This window comes from Canis lupus, chromosome 6 (assembly GCF_003254725.2).
Source record: "Canis lupus dingo isolate Sandy chromosome 6, ASM325472v2, whole genome shotgun sequence".
Lineage (NCBI taxonomy): Eukaryota > Metazoa > Chordata > Mammalia > Carnivora > Canidae > Canis > Canis lupus.
In genome coordinates this window covers 42,463,011-42,488,784 of record NC_064248.1, presented here as the reverse complement: position 1 = coordinate 42,488,784, position 25,774 = coordinate 42,463,011, and the positions used below count along the sequence as shown (strand labels likewise).

The window sequence follows — 25,774 nt, the reverse complement described above, 5'->3', positions numbered from 1 at the left end:
CTGCTGAACAGAGAGCCCGACTTGGGACTCAATCCCAGCACCCTGGGATCATGACCTGAGCTGAAAGCAGATGCTTAACTGACTGAACCCCCCAGGTGCTCATCCATTCCTCCCTCTTGTGCCTTTTTAATTTGGTACACACACACACACACATTATTTTCTTTTGAAGATATTTCTTGAATGCACACTACCAGATCATAGGCTTCTACTCTCTGGTGTAGATATAAGGATAAGTCAGAGATTGGGCATGTTCCTGTAACATAATCTTTTTTTTTTTTTTAAATTGTAGTGAAATACACATAGCATAAAATTATTTTGACCATTTTTGGGGTGCCTGGGTGGCTCCGTTGGTTAAGCGTCTAACTCTTGGATTCAGCTTAGGTCATGATCCCAGGATTGTGGGATCGAGTCCTGTGTGGGGCTCTGTGCTCAGCATGGAGTCAGCTTCAGATTCTCTCTCCCTCTCCCTCATGCTCGCTCTCTCTCTCTCTCAAACAAATAAAATCTTTCTTTACTTTTTATAAAGATTTTATATATTTATTTGACACACAGAGAGAGCACAAGCAGGTGGAGCAGCAGAGGGAGAGGGAGAAGCAGACTCTGCTGAGCAGGGAGTCTGAGGCCAGGCTCTACCGCAGAGCCCTGGGATCATGACCTGAGCCAAAGGCAGATGCTTAACTGACTGAGCCACCCAGGGACCCCAAATAAAAATCTTTACTATAAAATTATCTTGACCATTTTTAAGTGTATAGGTCAGGCATTAAGTCCATTCACATGTGGAGTCCTCACTACCACCATTGACAAAACTCTTTTCATCTTGCAAAACCAAAACTCTACTCAGGGGCCCAACCTCCAGCAACCACTATTCTACTTTTTCTCTGTGAATCTGACCAGTGTGGGTACCTCATCCAAGTGGAGTCATACAGTGTTTGTCCTTTTGTGACTGGCTTAATTCACCTGGCATAATTTTCATTTGCCAAATAGATAGCTTGGTATTTGACCAAGGAAATTCCAACTTTGGGATTTTTTCTTCTTTCTCATGTTCCCCAGGAGTATGACATATGGCTGGATGACTTAGGAGAAGGCAGATTGACTAAGGTGCCCACCCTCATTTCCAAACCCTACCCTTCTTTTCCTGATGACAGCCAGCAGCCACTGCCTCCTATGCCCCACTTAAAATTGTATCTGGGAGGATGCCTGGCTGGTTTAGTCGTTAAGCATCCAACTCTTGATTTCGACTCAGGTCATGATTTCAGGGTTGTGGGAATCAAGCTCTATGGCTGGCTCTGTGCTCTGTGGGGAGTCTGCTGGAGATTCTCATTCTCCTTCTGCCCCTCGCTGCCCCCACTCAAATAAAAAGAAATCTTAAAAAAATAGAAATAATAAAAATAAAATTGTGATTTGGATATGTGTCCTATCACTGTGCAGTGGGGAGCAAGGAATTATGTGCTGGACATACTTACCAAATATGTTTGTGTGTCTCCTTTGTCAATCTGTATGTTATGCAGACTATACGGTTTCAAAGACAGATCACTGGGTAAACTTGATTTGTTCGTAGAATGCTGACTATAGTCAAGAAGTGCTGCCAGTTAATGTCTCTGATTTAACTGTGTGTCTAAGCTTATGTCTTGAATGGTGAGATCTCAAAATGTAGTTCAGATATGAAACAGCTGCAGCAGACCCATCCACCTTGGATGGTGGAAATATCCCCAAATGGCATGAAGTAAATTAGCACATATTGAAAGGGAAATTTTCTAAGATTTGGAATCAACCATTTCCCCAGCAAACCTCCCACCCAAGTGGGACTCAGGGGACACCAAATGAAAGGCAGCAAAAGGAAATGGACTTGGCCCGTGTGTCTCCAAAAAGACAAATGCAGTCCCAGTAAACTGAAATTATCTGCCCGAACAGATTAGGTATTTTAACACCAATTCTCAGGCCTCCGAAGTGAGCCTAGCTGCTGGCAGACAACCAACACTATCTTATTTAATTTTTAGATTTGGCTGTGAAATTTGGCCCAGGGTGAGCTTGTGTTTGATTGTATGCGTAAGGGTGGCGGATTTCTGGTGGGAAGGCCAGGGTTCTAGCTCAGTGACTTAGCAGCTGTGTGAGCTTGGACAGGCCATTTCACGCCATTGAGCGTGTTTTCTCATCTGGACAACGGGGGAAACACTCTCGCTCTGCTTGCCTTATGGGGAATTTGAAGATCAAATGAGACTGTGTTGGGGACTGTAAAATCACCATGCAGACGACCAGCATAATTATGTACACAGGCAGATCATCAAATCCTTTCTGCCTGGTTCACTCAATTCTGCATTTAATTTACACACTGTGGATTTTAACCCTCATTCTTGCAATAAAACCCTTTGGAGAGTATAGTTTTTAGACCTGGAATTGCTATCTATGTAGTTGCTCTGTTCATCTCAGGGTTCTCTGAGATAAGGAAAAGACTGGAATTATGGGGGGAAATAGACCCAGGGAGATAGTAGCCCGAGGAAACAAAGAATTGCCAGCCTGATGTCCTGACATCTAAGTCCAAAGCCAAAGATTCTCAGAAGATTTAGGCTCACAGTTACTGCAATTTTCCCCTTAATCTGCCTCTTATCCCTCTGGATGGAAATGCTGAGTTTGTGTTGCAGCCATCTTGAGCCATACTGGACACAACACTTATTAACTCTAATAGCTGGGCATAAAACATATATCTGGCAAATATTAATAATAGAGCGAAATAAAATTGTTCTCTTAACATCTTAAGTTTCTGAAACTACAGCTCGAGAAACAACATGTTCACCATATTTCCAAAAATCTGAGATACCCTTGCTTCTAAGACCAACCATTTTTTGTGTACTGCAAAGAGAGAAAAAATTATCTGTTTTTATCAGTTAAAATATGACAGGGCTTTCTTACTGTGTCGATTGTGATTTCACAGATGTTAAAATGTGAAAGAAACATGCATCTTAGAACAGATGAAGTGCAGTGTGTTTACCTCTTCCAAAAAGTAAAGCTTTCTCCTTTTGGTTCTGATGCATTCTTAGATTAGCAAACTTCAAAGCAAACTTCAAAACTGTCTCGTTTTTAGTCTTCACTCCTGGCATTACACATGGTATGCAATTATACTTTTAGGTGGGTTGAAAGGGGACATTAAATCTATTTTTCTTATGGATGTAATAGTACCAAGTACTTTGGCACTTAAATATAGGAATAGGTAAAGGCTTGTAAAGTACTTGTCAGAGCCAAAATTACATTAGTCCTGTGGCCTGTCATTTGTTACAAGACTTAAAAGAGGAAGAGTGTTTAAGTGTATGGGATGCATCTATGGTGGTCTTTTTTCCTCCCACATAGTGCTTTTTATTATTTTTGTTGTTACTATATTCCTATTTAATGCTCGATTTGGCTGTTTTTGGCTGTTATTTAGGTTATTCTTAGTTCAGTAAAGCGACTGAACTGTGAATTTCACAGTGCACGGAGAAATTAGGCGTGAACAGATTCAGGTGATGAGAGCTGCCTGGGCAAAAATAATGATGTTTTCATAAAATGCAAGATGGGGGAATTCAGAGTCTTTCTGGGCAGATGGGAGTCTGAAGAACAGGGCAATACAGCCTCAGTGACCATCCTTTGCAGGCTTTTCATGGACCAGACTTTGCTCGTAATTCTACTGTCTGAAACAAGAAAAACTGCACCTATTTCTAGCCTATTCTGTAGTTACCTTCTCACATTACTATGTCTGTCAGGTCACTACCTATATACAACAGCAAAGAGAGTCACTGCACAGAAGGGATTTCTAAGGACTAGACCATGGCTGGATGGAGAGGAAGGACCCAAATCGTTGTGGCTCCTGTAGGCTTCTGAAAAAGTGTTTGGGTGCCACGATCCTTGCTCTTTGCCCTAAGGGCTGGGTGTGGGGTGGGGGTGGGGGTGGTTGGAGGGGGTGCAAGGGTTTTAAAGGGGTAGAAGAGGATGGGGGGCTGAGGAGGTGTGGGGGGTGCAGGGGTCAAGGATGAGGGGTGGGTGTGCTACCACCTTCATAAATGTCAGTAGCCATCCTGTGGGGCAGGAAGTGGGTAGAAAGCTGTTAATGTCTGGTTACCGCTAATGCACCTTTTGCCCACTGTTGTCTCTCCTGCAGTCTGAGTACCACTACGAATACACGGCGTGCGACAGCACGGGATCCAGGTGGAGGGTCGCTGTACCACACACCCCGGGCCTGTGCACCAGCCTCCCCGACCCTGTCAAGGGCACTGAGTGCTGTAAGCAATCTTGCTGCTCACCCTTCGCCTCTGCCCCAAGCCTCCTGCCATCCAAGCTAGGCCCTCCCTGACTGTGCAGCTGACTTTAAGGAATCAGACCTTTCCCTCAGTTAGCCCTCCACCTCTTTGAGATTTGGTGCAAGAAATTTTATTTCATGGATGCAAACAGGATATCTAAAGTTGCGTTTATTGTCATTTTTCTTTGAATTTAAATCCCAGCAAGGAATAAAGTATGAATAACTCCAGCTGCCTGCCACTCAGGTCTTTTTTTTTTTTTTTTTTTTTTTTCTGTTTGCATCCATTGGCTCTTGTAGATCTCTCCAATCTACACTCAGCAGCCACAATCAGTCATTAGGAAAGACTGTGATTTGCTCTTGTTCTTGAAAAGGAAACCAGAGAAGATGAATTTCTGCAGAAACAGATCTTTAAAATGCACTGGGCATCAATCATTTCAGGGACAAGAATCTGCCCTGGCTGTGGAGCTGCCTGCACAAATCAGAAAGGTGGTGCCTTGTCTGTGGCTCCATCTCCACCTCTGTGACTCTGTAATCTCAACTTTTCTACAGCTGGCAGCTATTACCCCTTCCACTGCCCTTTCTATAATTTTTGAAAAGATTTTATTCATTCATTCATTCATTCATTCATTCATTCATGAGAGACAGAGAGAGAGGCAGAGAAATAGGTAGAGAGAGAAGCAGGCTCCCTGCGGGGAGCCTGATGCAGGACTCCCAGGACCCTGGGGTCACGCCCTGAGCCACCCAGACATCCCTCCTTTGCCCTTTCTAGAAATGCGGAGGAATAACAACAGGGAGTAGAATCAAGGAATATTTGAATTTTGGAAAGGAGATTGGGGACATGTAAATTCTTTTTTTTTTTTTTAAAGATTGTATTTACTTATTCATGAGAGACACTGAGAGAGAGGCAGAGACACAGGCAGAGGGAGCCCAATGTGGGACTCAATCCCAGGACCCCGGGATCACGACCTGGGCCCAAGGGAGACGCTCAACCACCGAGCCACCCAGGTGTCCCATGGGGACACTTAAGTTCTTAGAAAAGAAGCTTGCAGAGTGCCTGGTTTATTCTGTGAGCAAATAAATGCCTGCTAAAATAATGAGCAGATATTGCTAAGATCTGAGCAGGATGGAGGTGTGACTATGCTAACAAATGAGCCACCTTCGGGTAACTCAGGACTCAGCAGAGCTCCTCCTCTGCTGAGCATGTTCATGCTCGTGCTATGAACCACAAAGAGAGAGAAGACACGTTCTCTGCCATCAGACTCTTAAAGTCTGGTGGAAAAGCAGACATTTGTTCTTTCATCCATTCTTTTTTTTTTTTTTTCATCAAACCTTTATGAAGCCCCAGCTATGTCTGAGCCACTGTCCCTGGAGGAGCTCAGAGCCTGGTGGAAGGCACACATCATGATGTGTTACTATGAGATGAAGAAGAATGGGAGTTATGGATGCTTAGGGATCAGGAATAGCTGGGGGAGCCACTCGGGCAGAAGTCTGCAGGTGGGAGAACACCAGACACATTCCAGAAGAACATGTAGTCTGGGGCAGATGTAACACGGGGAGATGATGGACCAGGCTGTGGAGGAGAAAAGCCTGTAGTGGGAGATCAAGCTGGAAAGTTAGGTTGAGGGACACCTGGGTGGCTCAGTGGTTCAAAGGTTCAAAGGCAGTGGTTCAAGCTGGCTCAAAGGCAGTGGAGTGTCTGCCTTTGGCTCAGGTTGTGATCCCAGGGTCCTGGGACTGAGTCACCCATCGGACTGCCCGCAGGAAGCTTGACTCTCCCTCTGCCTGTGTCTCTGCCTCTCTGTGTGTTTCTCATGAATAAATAAATAAAATCTTTTTTTTAAAAAAAAAGAAAGTTAGGTTGAGGGAAGACTTTGAATACTTGGCCGAGAGCTTAATTCTATAGCCAAAGGAAGAGTGCCTGAAGATTTTTTTAATAACGGGAATAATAGTACATCTCAGTGTTTTAGAAAGATACCTCTGACCACAGAATGAGCAAAACAGGACACAGAGAACTAGTTAGGAGGACACCGCCTCAGCGGTTGAGCTAATAGGCACGAGAATCCCAACCAGTTTGGTGGCAGCAAAACCAGAAAGGAGTCAGAGGCCAGAGGCTCGAGAGAGGAATTCATGGGTGAAGGGCTGGGAACCATTCAGAGGGGTCAGCACAAGAGATCATGGTATCCTCTCCTGGAGAGCTCTCTCATGTCCAACACTTTCCCTTAGGAAGTTGCAAGCCCAAAGTCCCTCAGCAAGGCAGGGCTGCCACAGCCCTAACTCATTTTTTTTTTAATAATAGCTTTATTGACACATAATTTGTATGTCATAAAATTCACCCTCTGAAAGTGTAAAGTCCAGTGGTTTCTCGAATGACCACATTTGTACCACCACTATCTAACTTACAATGTTTTTATCACCCCCAAAGGAAACATCATGTCCATGTGCAATCTCTCCCCATGCTCCCTCCCCCAAGTCCATGGCACCACAAATCTGCTTTCTCTCTCTGCAGATTTGCCTATTTTGGATATTTCCATAGAAAACGGAATCATACAAGATGTGCTGTGGTTCTAAATCTTTGGGGAGCAAATTCCTAGACCTCGATTCTCTGCTTCCCCTTGTAGGGTGCCCATGAGCCACCCACTTCTCCTGGGGTGGCAGCAGCCTCACCACCCTGTCCTATCCCTGCTCTGTGTTCCAGCCTTCTCCTGCAGAGCTGGGGAGTTTCTGGACATGAAGGACCAGTCCTGTAAGCCTTGCGCTGAGGGCCGCTACTCCCTCGGCACAGGCATCCGGTTCGACGAGTGGGATGAGCTGCCCCATGGCTTTGCCAGCCTCTCAACTAACATGGAGATTGAGGACAGCACCACTGAGTCCATGGAGAACTGCACTGCGTGAGTGTGCCCCCCACCCCCACTCCTACCACACTGGGCTGGGGAGGATGGAAACGAGGGAGCCAAGCAGCCAAGGAGAGGCTGGAGCAACTTTCCACAGGACTGTTGGACGCCTGCCTCAGCCCACTCTTACTGATCCAAACTTACCAGTGACCAACAGGCATTTGTGAGAGGTGAAAAATGGGGCGGGGGGGGGGGGCGGAGGTGAATAACGTGGTTAAGGGTTAAATGGCCCAGTTCACTTAAAACCTAACTGGATTTCCACCATGGGATTTTGGATCAGCAATCAACTTCCTCAACTTGATTGCCACACAGTGTGCAAAGCGTTTGGTGTCTTCCTGGCTTTGATGCTAACTTCTAAAACTGGTCAGCCCAAATGGAGTTTATAGGTTTGGGGAGGGGGCGCAGTGGATAGACTAGGACCAGAGCTTTGGTCAGTGGCAGTCCAAACCCCCCGAGACCCCAGGGACCAGAAAATTTTCCAGCTCAGAAGGGAATCTTTTCAGTACTTGAAAGGCTCAGCCCCAGATTCTTTGGGAACTGGTAAGTAAGCTATCCTTATCATATATTTGGATATTTCATTCCAGGGACCGGAATTAAATGATGTGCCTTCCAGGTGCTATTCTGGATGCTTTTCATGTGTTACTTTCTACAGTCCTCTCAAGAACCCTGTGAAATTGGTATTATTGTTCCCGTTATGAAAATGAGGAACTGGAGGCTCAGATAGGTTAAGTGACTTGTCCTTTTTTATCCAGCCTAGAACCGGTGATATTGGAATTCAAACCCAGTCCCAAGCTTTCTACTGCCGCATGCAGACACTCTCAAATAACACGTAGTGTATGCAAGGCAATGTCAGGTCCTTAGGGAGGAATAGGGGAAGAATGCACACATATAAAAGATAATCACCCACTTCTCTTTGTTGTATTGACAAAGAAGATGGGAGAAGAGCCACCTGGGCTCAGTTAGTGAAGCATCTGACTTGATTTCGGCTCAGGTCATCATCTCAGGGTTGTAAGATGGAGCCCCATGTCAGACTCAGTGCTGGGTGTGCAGCCTGCTTAAGACTCTCTCCCTCTCCCCTTCCCCCTCCCTTAAAAAAAAAAAAGAAGTACCAATATCAGAGCCAGGCAACAGGCATTTTATAGTCCAATTTTAATGTCACTTTAGAGTTTAATATTATGTGTCAAATCATTGGCGTGACAGCGTTGGCAGCAGAGATAAAGCTGGAGAGAATTAAAGCTGAAAGGGGCTCATTTGTGTCCTAATAGACCTTGTGATTGACCCCAAACAAGGGGCAGGCCTGGCTCATTCAATCAATTCTTACCCACACACGCAGGAAGAAAGTTTCTCTCTCTCTGGGGACCTCACTGAGCATCTAGAAATCATTACCACTCAGCAAGACAGGATGTGGGCCAGTTAATGACAACTTGTGTTTGCACAGCACAAACTGCTTCAGGGCCTGGATCTTAAGGCATCCCGAGACCTCCGTGGGAGGAAGGAAAGGATGTTTCTCTTCTGAAGAAACCGAGAGGAAATGGGCACCTAGAGAGGCTTTGCGACTTCCCCACTGCCCTCAGAAAAGTGATCATTGAGCTAGTACCAAGATACTGATTTCCTGATTTTCCTGCTCAACGGTGTATTTACCTGAATCCATGCCTTCTACCTCCAGCCTGTTCTGGCTCTGGCGCCCCCCAGCCAATGTTGGCTTCCAGTCCAGCCTCTGTCAAGCCACTGGCCACCAGCAGCCAGACTGATCTTCTTAAAACATAAGTCCAGGGGATCCCTGGGTGGTGCAGCGGTTTGGCGCCTGCCTTTGGCCCAGGGCGCGATCCTGGAGACCCGGGATCGAATCCCACGTCGGGCTCCCGGTGCATGGAGCCTGCTTCTCCCTCTGCCTGTATCTCTGCCTCTCTCTCTGTGACTATCATAAAAAAAAAAAAAAAAAAAAAAAAAAAAACAAAAACATAAGTCTAACTCCAGTACTTCCCTGCTCAAGGCTCCAGATTCCATGGATTCCTGTTTTCTTGGAATAAGATCCAATACCTTGCCACAGCCTGTACGGCCCTGCCTGGTCTGGCCTCTGGCTTCTGCCCAGTTCTCCAGCTTTGTTCAAGTTATTATCCCTCTGGCCTACTAGGCTCTAGCCATTCTGGCAACCATGCTTCTTCCCTCCTGGGTCTTTGGTTTTTGTTTTTAAAGATTTTATTTATTGATTCATTTGAGAGGACCAGGGGGAGGGGCAGAGGGAGAGGGAGAGAGAATCTCAATCAGACTTCGCAGCCAGCACAGAGCCTGTGACGTAGGGCTCCATCTCACAACCCTGTGATCATGATGTGACCCAAAGTCAAGAGTTGGACACTTAACTCACTGAGCCACCCAGGTGCTCCTCTCCTGGAGCACCTGGTCTTTGGAGACACTCTTCTCAGGCTCTTCTGGCTGACTCCTGCTTCATCCTCAGGTGTCTACCTAAATGCCACTTCCTTGGAGATGCCAGCCCTGAGCCCTTAGATTCCCACTCTTGCACCATCTTATAGTTCTCCTTATGGCACTTATCAGACTAATTACTCTGTGATTAATTGTGTGATTAGTTAAGTTTGCTAATCACTTCTGTGCCTCAATTTCCTCGTCCTAAAAAAAAACCCAAACCAACAGTGATAAACAAGGTATTTTTCTCATAGGTTGTGGTAAGGATTAAATGAGATGATCCATGTGAGGAATTTGGAGCAATGCCTGGCCCTAGAAATCAATCAAAACATGTTGTAATTATTGAATGTGAATTGATCTTCACCAGAGACAACTCTGACAAATCCAGAATCCTGATGCCTTGTCTAAATATAGCCCACTTATGGCATCTGTTCAGTTATTCACCTCACTTTAGGAGTTATTTATACATAATGCCATGGAGCACATCGACATTAAGTGTTGTCTCTTTTAACAGGAGAAATCAATACCGTTAGGTTAGCTGGGGTGTTGGGGTGAGCTCAGTTTAGGTATTTTGGATATGCTTCCATTTGAGAATAACACTATCAAAGAACTGGAAGTACACGTTAATATTCTAACAAACGCAGCAGGAAACTAGTGGACTAATTGAAGGTCCCCTTCACTGGCCATATTAGTAATTGCCTGGGCTGGTCTCAGGCAAAACAATGAAATAGTGGGCTTATCTTTGGTCGCCACTTTCCACATTTACCTGTGTTATCCCAAGTCCTTCCTAATGTGCCAGGCCCCCAGGGCTTGGTGTCAGGACTACAATACTGAGCAAGGTAAGTTTGGTCTCTGCCCTCACAGCGTCCATCAAGCCAGCTTGATACATAATTAAAGGAGAATTAAATACATTCAAGAGAAATTAGAATGTGATCAGAAGAGGAAGCCAACTTGAAAATAAACAAGGAAGTAAGATTTAAAGCCCAATGAGACATCATCTCCTACCGTATCACGTTGGCAACAACTTTACAGCCAAATTTGGGAGCATGTGGAGCATCAGGAACTTTCTCACATGCCAGTGGGTGTAAGTCAGTAGCAACCACTTTGGAGAACAGTGTGGCAGGAGCTGGTAAAGTTAGAGGTTCATATGCCCTCTAACATAGGTTCTCCCAGGTGTCCGCCTTAGACACACACATACAAGGAGAGAAACAAGAATGTTTCTAACAGTGTGTATAATAGCAAAAAATTGGAAACAATCTAAAAGTCCATCAGTGAGTAATGGGTAAATAATACTGTAGAACCACGCAAGGCAAAACTGTATAGTAGCAAAAATGAAAAAATGAAAAAAGAGCTTCATGTGTGGATATGAATGTATCCCACAATTATTATAGTGAAACAAACAAACAAAAAAAGCAAGTTTCAGTAAGTATGATGCCATTTACATAAGGTTTAAAAGCATGCAAAAGCACATAGGACATGTTGTTTAGAAATACCTGCATAATTAGTAAAAGGTAAAGAACCACGTGGAGATGGTAAGCACCATATTCCAGAAAGTGATTGGTTACTTGGCTGAAAAGAATAGTTGATAGTCAATGGCTTGAGATTCTCTGGGTGAACACCAAGGCTTCCGCTGTATTATATTTCTTTTTTTTTTTTTCAAAGATTTTATTTATTTATTTATTTATTTATTTATTTATTTATTTATTTGACACAGAGAGAGAAGACAAACAGGGGGAGCAACAGAGGGAGAGGAAGAAGCAGACGCCCTGTTGAGCAGGGAGCCCGACATGGGGCTCAATTCCAGGACCCTGGTATCATGTCCCAAGCCGAAGGCAGATGCTTGACCAACTGACTCCCCACACACACACTCACCCGGCACCCTCTGTATTATATTTCTTAAACAGGATGGTGGTCTTAAGTCTTTCATAATATGTGTAAGTGAAGTAGAGGAGAATTGTGGCTAGGTGAAAAGAATTGATGAGAACTCAGGGCTCACATAGCAGAGGCCAGTAGAGTCAAGGAAGACTTCTCAGATGAGGTGACATAGACACAAGTAGGAATTAAACAGAGGAAAGGAGGGATGCCTGGGTGGCTCAGTTGGTTAAGCATCTGACTCTTGATTTCATCTCAGGTCATCATCTCAGAGTTGTGAGATTGAGCCCGGTGTCAGGCTCTGCACTGGGCCTGTAGCCTGCTTAAGATTCTCTCTCTCCCTGTCCCTCAGCCTCTCCCCCTCCTCTAAATGAATGAATGAATGGAGGGAGGGAGGAGGTAGTTTGTTCCAGGAAGAGAGAACAGCACGTAGGAACACCCAGAAGGAGGGAAATTTGGCAGAGGAGGTGAAAGAAAAGCTGGCTGGCTGGAGTCTAGAGAATGGGTGAGGATTTCTGCCCTATTCTAAGGGCAGCAGGTGGCAATGGGTTTGAAGCAGGGAAGTGGCATGGTCAGATTTTTGTTCTGGAGGAGGTCTTCAGCAAGTGTGGAGGAGGAATTGCAGGAGGCAGGACTGGATACAGGAGGTGAGATAGGGGCTGGTTCAGCACTGGGGAGGTGGGTGGGTGGGTGCAAGGAGGAGGGAGAGCCCTGGGGCAGGGTTGAACCAATTTGAGAGATATTTTTTTTTTTAATTTATTTATGATAGTCACACAGAGAGAGAGGGGCAGAGACGCAGGCAGAGGGAGAAGCAGGCTCCATGCACCAGGAGCCTGACGTGGGACTCGATCCCGGGCCTCCAGGATCGCGCCCTGGGCCAAAGGCAGGCGCCAAACCGCTGCGCCACCCAGGGATCCCCCGAGAGATATTTAGAAAATGAAATCACGAGACTAGATTGATTGTCTCTGAGGTTCTCTGGTCTTCCTTCTTCCTGGTTACCAGTTACATGCAGCATCTAAAAGTGAGCATTTCCAGAAAAATAGGTGGGCTAGACCGGATGGACTTCTGGGTTCTGTGGTGTCTGCTGACTTTCTTTGATAGCTTTGGAGTTAGGCAGACCCGGGTTTGAATCTCAGCCCTGCCACTTGCTGGCTACGTGACACTGGGCAAGGTACTTGCCAAGCCTCAGTTTCATCATCCATTAAATGGGAAAGAAAAGAAGTCCTGAATGCAGAACATGTAGTTGAGTACCTGGGAGATAGTAAACAACCAGTTAATGTTACCCAGCTCCCCCTCACAAACACCTGCCATCTATCTTCTGGATAGTTCTGTATAATGTGGTGGTGCGGGGGGGCACCTACCTGTCTGCCTTGTGTCAGCTGTATCCCCAGGCTCCTTGATCTGGAGGTCATTCTTCACTGAGCATGTTCATGTCTCAATTCCCGCTTGTGAATCACAAATGTGAAGTTCCTCAGAGAATCAGCAGGACATGAAACGTGTACTTCATACAAAGCATGACGGGCCATGCCACTGCCGGTGAACTTGGCTCCCATTCCCTCACAGGTCCAAGTGGGTTCCCCTGGGTGACTACATCTCTTCCAACACGGACGAATGCACAGCCACGCTGATGTACGCTGTCAACCTGAAGCAGTCTGGCACTGTCAACTTCGAATACTATTACCCAGACTCCAGCATCATCTTTGAGTTTTTTGTAAGCCCCTGGCCATGGGGGAGGATGGGAGGTAAAAGACTCTCCAAGGGTCAGATTCATTTACAGGAATCACAAGCATATTTCTGGTTGGGGATTTTCCACAGTTGTCTTCCCTCTGGAGAGAACTGTGGACAAAATGAGCCAAGACTTCGAGAGGCGAGGACAAAGGCAGAAGTTGGGGGGCTTTGAAGGGGAAGAGAAGGATCCAGGAGACCCTAAGTGTTCTGTCCATGCAGACATGAAAGCGCATGTAAAGGCTTCTGAGTTAAAGCTGTTTCTTGGTGTTAATGCCCTGATGTTTTGTGTGTGTGATGAGCTCCCGCCCTGCTTCAAGACTCATGTGTTCTGGGCTCTATCCCTAAAGGAAATTGGCAACTATTCTCCTATAAGAAGGGCCCTCTGGAAGGCTGTGGCAGCACAGGGGGTAAAGGAACCCATTTTCTTGGAAAGCTGAGACTCTGTTCCTAAACTCCTGCCATCTCAGGTTCAGAATGACCAGTGCCAGCCTAATGTAGATGACTCCAGGTGGATGAAAACCACAGAGAAAGGATGGGAATTCCACAGTGTGAGTATCGCTCCAGCCTTCCTGGAGCCTTTCCTGGGAAGACCAGCAAAGGGGCAAAGGGCATTTCCTCCAAGGAGAGCTTCTTCACAGCCTGGGCTTCCACCCTTCCCTAGGCTTCCACCCTCAAGGCCAGGGGTCTGATATGTGAGGATAACATAATTTCCTCTTGAGTTGACTGAAGAGAGGTGTGGATGACTTGCATCCATGGCTTGACCCCAGGGATCAGCAGCTTGCCAGCTTTATGGGCCAGGTCTTCTAGGAATGGGATGTGGATACACAGAACCAGAGATAAAGGAGGGAACTCCACTCACCCTCTGTCAATACCTCCAGGCCCCTTTGTGGATCTCACTTTAGAGATCCTGGTGGGTGAGGGAGAGACCATCAGGGGGTGGTAAGAGGAAGCTTCAAAGCAGAAAGGAGCTAAGCTGAGCTGGGAGGAAGGGCAAAGCTGAGGAAGTCAAGGTGGGAGATGAGAAAAGGTGTTGACCCCTAGATTCTAAGGGGACAGGCCCCCATAAGAGGCTAATCTGATGGATTAGGGATAGCCGTCTTCCCGTTTGTGGTTTTTAGGTCGAGCTAAACCGAGGCAATAATGTCCTCTATTGGAGAACCACAGCCTTCTCAGTGGGGTCCAAAGTCTCCAAGCCTGTGCTGGTGAGAAACATCGCCATCACAGGTACCGAGAGGGGAGCTGGGCCTGGGGTCTGTTGCTGACTTCCTGACTCTGCAGGGAGGGTGGGAGCCAGTCCCTGGAGGGGCTCAGTCTCTAGGCTCAACCCTTGCTTTTCTATGTTGTTCTTCCTCCTTAGGGGTGGCCTACACTTCAGAATGCTTCCCCTGCAAACCTGGCACATATGCAGACAAGCAGGGCTCTTCTTTTTGCGAACTTTGCCCAGCCAACTCTTATTCAAACAAGGGAGAAACTTCTTGCCACCCGTGTGACCCTGACAAATACTCAGGTGAGGTTTCTGAGGGTGGGTGGAGTTTGGTAGGGGGGCTGCCAATAAACACAGGGAGAAACAGAAAGGAGAACCATCCTTCTGGCCATGCTGAAAACGACCCTTCTTCAATCCTTACTTTCTGGACATGGGAAGAGCCCTGCTGATTTATACTCCACTGATCACTCTGAAAACAAAAATGAAATCATTCAGCAAGTAATTATTGAGCTTCTACTATCTGCCAGGTCCTATTCTAGGTGTTTGGACTATATTAGCGGAGAAAATAGACAAAGTTCCTTATCTTCATGGAATTTACATTCTGGTAGTGGGGGGAAGAGAGACAATAAACAATGACAATAATAAATATCTAATAAATTATAGTATGGTAGACAGTAAAATGTGCAGGGTGCTGTGGTAAAAATAAAAAGCAGTTCAGGGTTAGAGGGATTAGGAAAACTAGTGAAAGGGGTTGCAGTCTTTTTTTTCCCCCTAAGCAGTGAAGTTTGTAAAAATGAAACCTTATATAAGATTATAACTACAGACAATAGATACAGTAAACAAAAGGTATATGTTTATATATTTTAATTCATAATAATTTTATCAAAGCTAGGTTAGAAGAGCCATGAGGCTATATTGATAAGCAAAATATATTTTTTAAAGATTTTATTTTTTATTTTATTTTTAAGATTTTATTTATTCATGACAGACACAGAGAGAGGCAGAGACATAGGCAGAGGGAGAAGCAGGCTCCCCATGGGGAGCCCAATGCAGGACTTGATCCCAAGACCCTGGGATCATGACCTGCACCAAAAGCAGATGCTCAACCACTGAACCACCCAGGTGCCCCAGAGCCTGGCCATTTGAGGGAGTCCCAGGGCAGCAGGACTCTGCTGTAAGGTGGCATTCCCCCAGAGGACTCTGTTCAGGCAGCCCGTAACAGTTCCATTTTTCTTTTCTTACGCAGAACCACATACACACCCAGCTCGAGGATCTCTCTAGAGCAGACCCTCCAGTCTGTCCATAGACACACCCGTTCTTCACGCAGGTGTTACACTATGTGTTTGTTCAGCCACGACCAGCCATTGACCTTGTGAACTGCTTATTTATACACTATTTCTAAAACAAAAGTCCTATTTATCGACACAGATCTTGCCAAGTGAGTCTAGTTTCCAGTGAGAACAGGAATGTTTAGATCTCGAGGGAAGTCTTTAATCTATCAGTCTAAATTCCTGTTTTTCCACTTGAATTTCTCATTCCCGTTCCCTGCTCTATCAATGGCAGCCCCTGTTCGTCTGAGTCTCCAGCTGCCATTCCAGCCCAGCAGTCGTACAAGGGTTTGAATGGCAAGGTGGCTCTCAAAAAACCTCCTGGGAATGTTTTGATCAACTCTCTATGTAAACTGATTGTTATCCAGAGAGCTGTTATGAAAGTGTCGGCTTAGAAGTGTGAGTTCTTGGAGTCGGTTTTCCTTTTGCCACCAATTACTCAATCCACCTCTTCGACTGGAAAGTGAGTTTTTACCGTGACTTGACTCTTCCAGAAAACAGGGTCAGTGGGAGGCTGGGAAAATGCGGGGAGATCTGATCAGAGCTCATGATGGAATGTGCCTAAAGGGAGTGACTGAAGACCCAGTGAGCATTTAGTCATCCATTTACAAAGAAGTCCCAGGCACCTGCCAGGTGCCAAGGCTTAGACTTGGTGCTAGACTCGGAACTGGTGCCTGCCCTGCAGCTTAATTTGAAAAGTGAGAACTGGTTCTAGGAACACCCAAGTGTATAGTAACTCCACGATATGGCGGCTGCTGGGATAGGAGCTCTGAGTGTGGTGGACAGTAGATATAAAGAAGGGGCGTGGCCAGTCCTCTCTGGGGAGGGAGAAAAGGTTTCAGTGGCTGTGGACTTGAAAGATGAATTGGTGGTTTGATGGATGTTCTGGAAGGAGTGTAGGCAAAGCCAGAAGGCTTGGGGATCTTGGAAAAACCCGGCATGGCAGGAGTTGACTTGAAAAGAACTAGCATCCAAGGCTAAGAGATGGGCAGGGAACAGACAGTGGACCAGCCCTTCTGTGCCATTGCTAAGTATTTGGGATTTGATCCTATCAGCAGTGGGGACCATTCAAGAATTTTAAGCCGGGGAGTGACGTGATCTGGCTTGTGATTTTGAAAGACCACTCTTACCTGCCATTTGGAAAATGGATGAGGAAGGAAACACCTGGAGGCAGAGGCCTCAGTCTAGAGATTTCACAAGACACCATTGCTGGTATCCAGGACCTAGACTAAGGAAGATGGAGCTATTGGGACTGCAGACGTTAAGGACAAAGGCTTGACTAAATGCACCTTTCTTATTGATACCTAAAATGTGATCATTAAGAAGAATTCCTTTGTGTTACATTCGATATTAGGGATTCATTTCCTAATAGAGCAGCATGGAGTTTAAAAGCGCAGACTCCAGGACGAAATTACTAAGGTTCAGATCCCTACTCCACCACTTACTAGCTCTGCCATCTTGGGCAAGGCATTTATCTGTGCCTCAGTTTCCTTGTCTATAAAATGGGAATGGCAATAATCATATCTACTTCATAGTGTTTTGTGTGGCTCAATTAACTACTACACATAAAATATTTAGAATTGTGCCTGGCATCTAGTAAGCACTAATTTTATCACATCTGAACCTTGAGCAATACAGGGACAAGAGGTACCAACACCGCCCCCCATCCCTCTCACCTCCCCACTCCCCAGCATATAACTTTGGACTCCCCAGAAACTTAGCTACTAATGACCCTAATGGCTTTACTGATAACATAAACAATTGATTAACACGTATTTTGTATGTTTTATATATCATATATTGTATTTTTACAATAAAAGAAGCTAGAGAGAAGAAAATGTTGTTAAGAAAAGCATAAGGAAAAAAAACAAAAAAGAGAAAAGCATAAGGAAGAGAAAATACATTTACAATACTGTATTTATAAAAGAAAAAAAACAGCATGTAAATGGACACGCCCAGTTCAAACATGTGTGGTTTAAGGGTCAGATGTGTTCCTTTACGATAAAGCTTGTTCCCAGCTGTCCTCTCTTAATATGAAAGTACTCTTAGGTACTTTCATACCTAACAGGTAACAACCATAACGAGTCACTTGGATAGTACTTTACAATTTACCAAACATTTTCTCGATTATTACTCACAACAGAGTGCAGGAGAGATCTCCCTGTTTATAAAAAAAAATAAAGGGGGCACCTGGGTGGCTCAGTGGTTGAGCATCTGCCTTTGGCTCAGGGTGTGATCCTGGGGTCCTGAGATGGAGTCCCGCATGGGGCTCCCTGCAGGGAGCCTACTTCTCCCTCTGCCTCTCTCTCTCTTTCTCTCTCTCTGTCTGTCTCTCATGAATAAATAAATAATCTTAGAAGAAGAAGGAGGAGGAGGAGGAGGAGGAGGAGGAGGAGGAGGAGGAGGAGGAGGAGGAGGAGGAGAAAGAAGAGGCAGAGCAGAGAGGTTGAGGGATTTGCCCGGAGTCTGTTGGTATCTAAGCTGTGGTATCTAAGCTGGACCAAGCATTCATTAGGTGCTTCAATCCTCAGGGGAAATGTTTTCCTTTGATGAAATGGATCCGAATGAGAGGATATTGTACTCCTGGAGGTGGGGAGAAGGTCCTGAAAGGAAGAAGGCTCAGAAAAAGAAATCCGAACACCCCCCCCCCACCCCACCCCCGTGATAAGCTTTATCTTCGCACAGTTTTACCCTGGGGCCTACGGTACAGGAATCACTTTTCACTCCCTCCCCAAACATCTAGGCGGATCTTTCAAACTTGACCAGTACCCAACTTCAACACTTTGATGAAACCTGAGGTCAGGCTCAGCGTTTGGGTTAATCATTGATATAAACGACGCTAGCAATTGTCAGTGTGTAAACAGCTGGACCACTTTTGTTGAAACCTGGAGCTAGGGTATCAGGTCGAGCAAATATTTGACAAGGAGAGAAAGGTCCATGTGCAGAATGTACTTCCTAACACGGAACTTGTAATTTGCTGGACCATATATGGAGGTTCTTGGAAATTGGTGTGTTTTCAGCATCTCCTTCCAAAATCCTCTTGGCCTTAGCTTGTCAAAAGCAGGAATCCCTGGATCCCTCTATGCGAATGAGGCATTCTGCTTGTTAACTAAGTCAATGAGCTGAGAAGACTCCAGCTGTTTCCCAGGCAGTAGCTCCCTCTTGCCCAGGATAATAAGACTGGGACAGAAGAGGTGTGGGAATGTGCAGTTGAGGGAGCTCCCCAGGATAGGCTGACGAGGCTGAAACTAAGAGATTCTCTTTTCTAGCGACTCCTTTGGTACCTCGGAGATCCAAGAAAGGATCAGTTGAGGAATAAGCCTTAACTGGAAGGGAGAGAAAGAAACTTTCAATCCTTACTTAAAATCGTATAATGTGATCCTGGACTCCTGGGATCGAGTCCCATATCGGGTTCCCCACAGGGAGCCTGCTTCTCTCTCTGCCTATGTCTCTGCCTCTCTGTGTGTGTCTTATGAATAAATAAATAAAATCTTTAAAATAAAATAAAATAAAATAAAATAAAATAAAATAAAATAAAATAAAACATACCATGACAGAGGGGCCTGGGTAGGCTCAGTTGGTTGAGTGTCTGACTCTTGACTTTGGCCCAGGTCATGATCTCAATGTCATGAGGTTGGGCTCCATGCTCAGTAGACAGTCTGCTTGAGATTCTCTCTCTCCCTCTCCCCTGTGTGCTTGCTTACTCTCTTTCTCAAATAAATAAGTCTTTTTTAAAAAATCCCATGACAGTTACCATATAAGAATAATTCCCACAGACGGTTACCAAATAAAAATAATTCCCACAAACTCAGGTAATAAGAGTTACCAGAATTTAGTGAGTCCCTTCTTACAATGCAGCCAGGGGATGTGCTGGCCTCAGTAAGGTAGATGTTATTATTCCTGCTCTACAGATAAGAGCACTAAGACTCAGAGAGGTTCAGTAACTTGCCTAAAGTGACACAGCTACTGAATGAAGCAAGATCCAAACCCAGATCTATCTGATTTAAAAATCTCATTCCAGGGATCCCTGGGTGGCGCAGTGGTTTAGCACCTGCCTTTGGCCCAGGGCATGATCCTGGAGACCCAGGATCGAATCCCACGTCGGGCTCCGGGTGCATGGAGCCTGCTTCTCCCTCTGCCTGTGTCTCTGCCTCTCTCTCTCTCTTTGTGTGACTATCATAAATAAATTAAAAAAAAAAAATCTCATTCCAGGGACGCCTAGGTGGCTCAGCGGTTAAGTGTCTGCCTTTGGCTCAGGGTGTGATCCTGGAGTCCCTGGATGAGTCCCACATCAGGCTCCGGATGCATGGAGCCTGCTTCTCCCTCTGCCTCTCTCTCTCTCTCTCTCTCTCTCTCTCTGTCTTTCTCATGAATAAATAAATAAAATCTTAAAAAAAAAATCTCATTCCACTCTATCACATGGCCTGCCAGGTGTATACAGAGAGAGGAAGGCTCATTCGTATCAAGTGCTTACCTTCAGGTGACACAGTAGTCACCTGAAATGGTAGTGACAGTAGTAGTAGTAGTAGTAGTAGTAGTAGTAGTAGTAGTAGTAGTATTGGCATTCTATAAAGCAGTGGTTTTTATTTTGGAGAAAATAAATTCCTTGGAAATTTTTTAATGTATTTGCATAAGTTATGTATATTTTTCAGGAGAGGAAACAGGTCTTTTTTTTCAAATTCTCAAAATGTTTGTAATTCAAAAAAGGTAAAGTCTATTACTTTAAAGAGGGAGACACTGAAATAGTACTTCCTATCCAGGCATTCATGAGGTTAAAGCAGAACTAATGTACAGAGAGTGGAATAAGTAAAATGGTAGTTGATACCTTTTCTTATTAGGAACAGGTCAAGGGTTAGAAATAGTAGCAGGATGCGTGAGGGTGGGGAAAGTGGAAAGAACTCTACACTTTAAGTGGACCCAGGGGAAATTATCACATTTGTGTAGGATGGTTGCACGAAGAAGGGGAAATTCCAAAGGTGGAAGGCCTTCATTAGAGGTGGACAGTAAGAGAAACTGCAGAGAAGGAACTGAAATAAGAGTATGAAGGCACTGTCCTAAGCTTTCCAGTGTTTTGCTTTAATCCTTCAGGAGTAGTAAAACCACCTATAGAGTCAGGATTGGGAAGCACCTGGAAGGTGGCAGGTGTTGAGAACTCAAGTTAGTGGTGGTCAGCCTGCAAGATGCTCTTTCCAGTGGCTACCCACCCTCCATACTGACCCACTGGCTGGTCCCCTTCCATATGCCCTTCCCCACAGGATGGGCCCAGTAGCTTCTCATAGCACCAGGGTGCAAAGGGGATATCTGAGTGGGGCTTTAGGGATTGGCAGTGAAGTAAAGGGAAGGGTGGGTATGCAGAATTTTCTACTTCCTGCAGTCCCTGTGGCGTGTACCCCAGGGTCCTGGATGTCAGAGGGTCATGAGCAAGTGGTCAAGAGACCCGCTTTCTTAAGTAACTTCAACTATGTGTCCTTTTGCAATTTAGAAAAGGGATCCTCTTCCTGCAAAGTGCGCCCAGCCTGCACGGACAAAGATTACTTCTATACTCACACAGCTTGTGATGCCAACGGAGAGGTGGGTAGCATGGAGCCCCTTTGCCCCAGATAGCTCCTTTGCCCACTCCTTGGGTTTTACCACATTTACCTTGGAGAAGACCACACAGACCTCCACAGTGACCCCAGAGCCAGGGGTGGGGAGGGGGTTGGGGGTGAGGGGAGGCAAAACAAGATGGCCTCATTCATTTTCAGGTCAGAAACTGTTTCACCGCATTTGTTCTGCTGCTTATTCACATATGCTCTGTTGCAAGAAGCCATTTCGTTTTCTTTTGCTTGGTTTCATCCATTTGCTTAGTCCCCCTGGGCAATGACTGCCTGTCCATGCGCACTCATTTCCTCTTGGAGCTCATCAGACCTGTCTCCTAGGAGCTGCTTTTGTGGGCAAAGGGAATGGATTCCTACTTCTGGGCTCACTGGAGAATGGGCTGACCGTTCAGTCTCTGCTGGTTCCCTCTTCCCAGGGAGAGGCTTTCTGCCTCAGAAGGACGTTCGTTTGTAGCGTGCATCGCCTCTGATTCAGCAGGGTGTTCTAAGGATTAATGCTGTGCGGGCATGGGGCTCCTGCTGGGGGCTCCGAGGTGATCAAGGCTCCTGCCCTTGGGAGCCCACAGTCTGTGAGGGCAGGTGAGGGAGAAGAACCAGGCCCTGACCAAAGCAAGAGCCTGGGGGAAGCTGGAAGCTGGAAGAGGAGTGAATGAGGTGTGGGGGGCCAAGGAAGGCCTTTCAGAGGGAGGTCATGTGTTCATTTCCACAGTCAGTTAAGGTGCCAGGCCCTCTGCATCCAGCAGGTAACCGAATGGAGGGGACAGCTACTTTCCTGGAGCTTAATTCTCGCCGGGGAACAAGTGGAGAGACAACAGATAAACAACAAATTAGAGTATATCCGATGGCAGTAAGGGGAAGAAAAAAATTAAAAAAAAGATTCAGAGACAGAGAATGACAGAGGGTGGAGATGCTATTTTAGAGAGGGTTGGGATGACACTTGAGAACATTAACATTTGAACAGAGACCTGAGTGACATAAGTGGTGACCACAGTGCTTTCTGGCAAGAGCACAGCAGGTGTGGAGGAGGCAGTCTTGTGCCCAGTGAATTCCAGGAACAGCAGGAAGTGAGCTGGGATGGCTCAGGGACACAAGTGGAGGGATTTGTCTTAGATTAGACATTCTGGATGAGTTGTCTGTACCCCTAAACCACAGCCTCTCAGGAAGAGAGAAGTTGGGACATCTGCATTCAGTATAAGCATGTGCTTGGCTATTAGGATGCATAAGGGTTCGCTGGTTGGAAGGCTGGATGAGTTCTCCCTTTGCCAGATAAGCATGGGATAAAGTCTGGTCCTTAGCAGTGATTGTTTTTCATCCTTAGCTCTCACTCTCCAGCCTCCTCCACACCCCGGCCCTATCATTTGAAACATCATTCCCTTCGCCCGCAGCCAAGGGAAAATGGCTACACCTCTCATCAGTTTTACCTTAGACTTAGTCATGCAGTGTCTGGGCTTCTGTATGACCTTGTAAAAATCATTTTCATTTTCTTGGCATCAGTTGACTCACTAATTAAATGGCAACACGTAATCCTGCTCCTCTTCTCCCTCCTCAGCGTAACACATGAATGCATGGCTGTCTGCGTCCTTCTGCCCCAGTCTCTCCCCTCGCAGCCTCAGGCCAAGGCCCTCTTGTAGTGAACTCTGCTGCCTGCCAGCCTGGATGTCTGCTCTTGCCTGAACACCCTGGGGCCTTTGCCTTTGGATGCTCAGTCGGTCCAGAGCCAGTGCTCCTCTTGCAGCCCAGCCAAGGCTCAGGGGAGGGGCCCCGAAGCATGAGTGCACATGAATATGCATTCATCAGGAACACCTTACAGAACTCTCATGATTCGTGTCTCACGCCTGCATTGGTTCTGCTCAGTCTCATGATTTCACTTTGTCTTCTAAACTGTATTTTTAAATCAAGGATCATAACTCGAGCTGACTCCCATGATTGCCCTTGTGGCCTTTGCTGTGCCTTGGTGCTTTCTCAGGGACCAGGCTGGCCATTCCCCTGGGGCTGCTGCATGTGCTGCTCTAAGAGATGGTCCGAGTCAATCTTCCCGCCCGCCCCCCCCCCCCCCAGACCCTTCTCTCCATGAGACTTAAGTGGACTAGCTGGATGAGAGCACCCAGGTTAGAGCACAAACCTGGGGCTCTGGCCATTGGCTACTCTTCACAGGGAGGAATCTCTTCACAGTGGAGCTGAACAGGAAGAGGATAAGCCCCAGGGACTCCCATCAGTGAAGGCAGCACAGACTCCTCTTAAGACTTGTCATTTCTTATCCTGAATAAAATGAACAGATGCCTTATTCATCCACTACTTCACACGTATGGCAGTGCTGCCCAGATCATCATCCCTTCAATGCAATTCATAAGAGCATCTTTCATCTCTGACTTGGCCCAAGGGCCACATAGGAGGCTTGAGCTGCCAAGTTTTAAGATGAGGAGCCTCCTGCAGGTCATCCCCTCTTCTGTGTCCAGTGCTTCCATCAAAAGAGTAGGGATGGCCCTAATGAGTGACAGACACAATGTTTCCCTTGTCCACTGATCTGATGGATGACTGTTCCATTTCACATTTTCCCCCTACAATGTCCCTTTTGCCTTAATGTCCCAGAGAACACAGTGTCCATCCACCCACATGGGCAGTTATTATGTGATTGTTGCCTTTGCTAGATGGTGAGCTCCTTAAGGGCAGGGACCATTCATCTCATTCATCTCTGAGCCACCAGGTCTGGCACACAGATGTATTAGGCTTTCTATAAATGTCTAGTGAATAAGTGAAAAAGCAAAGAAAATGCTTGGAAGACAAATTGGGACATCCCTTTTTATGTCTTGGGGTTTTCATCAGCTACTTTTTCCAAGTGATCTTGGTAGTAATAAGAGTCTACATTGGAATCAGAGCTCTCTCTGGAGACAACTGGTCCTTCCCATCTCTCGGTGACACATGCCCTCGCTAAGTATATCCCTCTTCATCTAGTCAGCAGTCAACAGATATTTACTGAGCACAGCCATGTGTCAGGCTCTGAGCTAGGATCATGGGATACACCAAATGAGTGACCAAACGAGTTCCCTGCCCTGGTGAAACTTTCATTGTAGCCCAGAGTCCCCTCCTCTCCCTCCACTCTCAGGATGTATTCCCAAAGATGTGCTAAATCCTACACAGGCTGAGCCATTCTTAATCCATTTCTGCAGACACAGCTCATGTACAAATGGGCCCAGCCGAAAATCTGTGGTGAGGATCTCGAGGGGGCTGTGAAGCTGCCTGCCTCTGGCGTGAAGACCCGCTGCCCACCCTGCAACCCAGGCTTTTTCAAAACCAACAACAGCACCTGCGAGCCCTGCCCTTATGGCTCTTACTCCAACGGCTCTGGTAACCTCTTTATCTGCATTCTGTCCATACCCACGTGACCCCAGATGGGTGGGTCACGTGGGGACACAGAGTGTCAGCCAAATGTGCACTCTGTCCTCCCAGGGGAGGCAGTAAGGGCCAGGCCACTCTGAGGACTGAGTTCAAGAGAAGTGAGGTCAGGGTGGGGGCTCTGTCCGTAGGTCAGAGTCACAGTCGAGAACTGCTTACCTTATTCCAACTATTCCTATTCCAACTGCAATTGTGACTCCGGCCTAAAGTACCCAGTCCTCACAACATAGACTTCCAGCATGCAGCAGGGATGCTAACCAGGAGGTCTGGGGAGCTGGGATGGCCGGCCTTACACGATCAGAACCATAAGTCATGCCACAGAAGGGTGTTGGGAGGACTTGTGTACATATTCATGTAAATGCATTTACTGATAATAATGTGACAATAATATGAACTGTATGCATCAGACTAGAAGACACACTCAAGTTTTAAGATGAATACTTTGTGGGGGGGGTTTGTATATTTTTTTATTGGAGTTTGATTTGCCAACATGTAGTGTAACACCCAGTGCTCATCCTGTCCAGTGCCCCCCTCACTGCCCGTCACCCAGGTCACCTCGTCGTCCGCCCACCCACCTCCCCTTCCAACTACCCCTTGTTCCTTTCCCAGAGTTAGGAATCTCTCATGTTCCATCACCCTCTCTGATATTTCCCACTCATAAAATGAACACTTTGGTGGGCAAGTAGGATAGCTGGAGTTTTGGAATTCAGGGTCTGTGTTTACGTCCTGAATATGTGAAAGATATTATCAGAATGTTTGGGAGTCAACTTGGTATAACTGTGCTATGGTGCTCAGTATTACCCTCCTTTGGCTGCCCACACCTATTGCCACTTGTCTCTGTGACAGCGGCTTCAGCCAGGGTGGCTGCAACCTTCCTGCTGAAGGTGTGGGTCTTGTGGTTCCCCCAGATTGCAGCCACTGCCCAGCTGGGACTGAGCCGGCCGTGGGATTTGAATACAAATGGTGGAACACGCTGCCCTCAAACATGGAAACCACCGTTCTCAGTGGGATCAACTTTGAGTACAAGGGCATGACTGGTGAGTACCTCCTCACCTACTGGGAGCTGTCGGCTCCCT

At 46.3% G+C, this 25,774-nt stretch overlaps 1 protein-coding gene across 6 annotated transcripts in view; it reads left to right on the top strand.

Moving 5' to 3' along the window:
• Positions 1-25,774, top strand: part of ELAPOR1 (endosome-lysosome associated apoptosis and autophagy regulator 1) — a 70,141-nt gene that overhangs the window by 29,860 nt on the left and 14,507 nt on the right. For all 6 annotated transcript variants that reach the window (XR_007411054.1, XM_025417371.3, XM_049111005.1 and 3 more), the window contains exons 2-10: positions 4,127-4,247; positions 6,960-7,152; positions 13,012-13,159; positions 13,644-13,724; positions 14,295-14,400; positions 14,534-14,683; positions 21,191-21,279; positions 24,473-24,650; positions 25,607-25,735. Coding sequence is in view for 5 of the 6 variants with exons in the window: in XM_025417371.3 (XP_025273156.3) it covers positions 4,127-4,247; positions 6,960-7,152; positions 13,012-13,159; positions 13,644-13,724; positions 14,295-14,400; positions 14,534-14,683; positions 21,191-21,279; positions 24,473-24,650; positions 25,607-25,735 (1,195 nt within the window). In the remaining variant the exon portion in view is untranslated. The remainder of the gene's footprint in view (positions 1-4,126; positions 4,248-6,959; positions 7,153-13,011; positions 13,160-13,643; positions 13,725-14,294; positions 14,401-14,533; positions 14,684-21,190; positions 21,280-24,472; positions 24,651-25,606; positions 25,736-25,774) is intronic.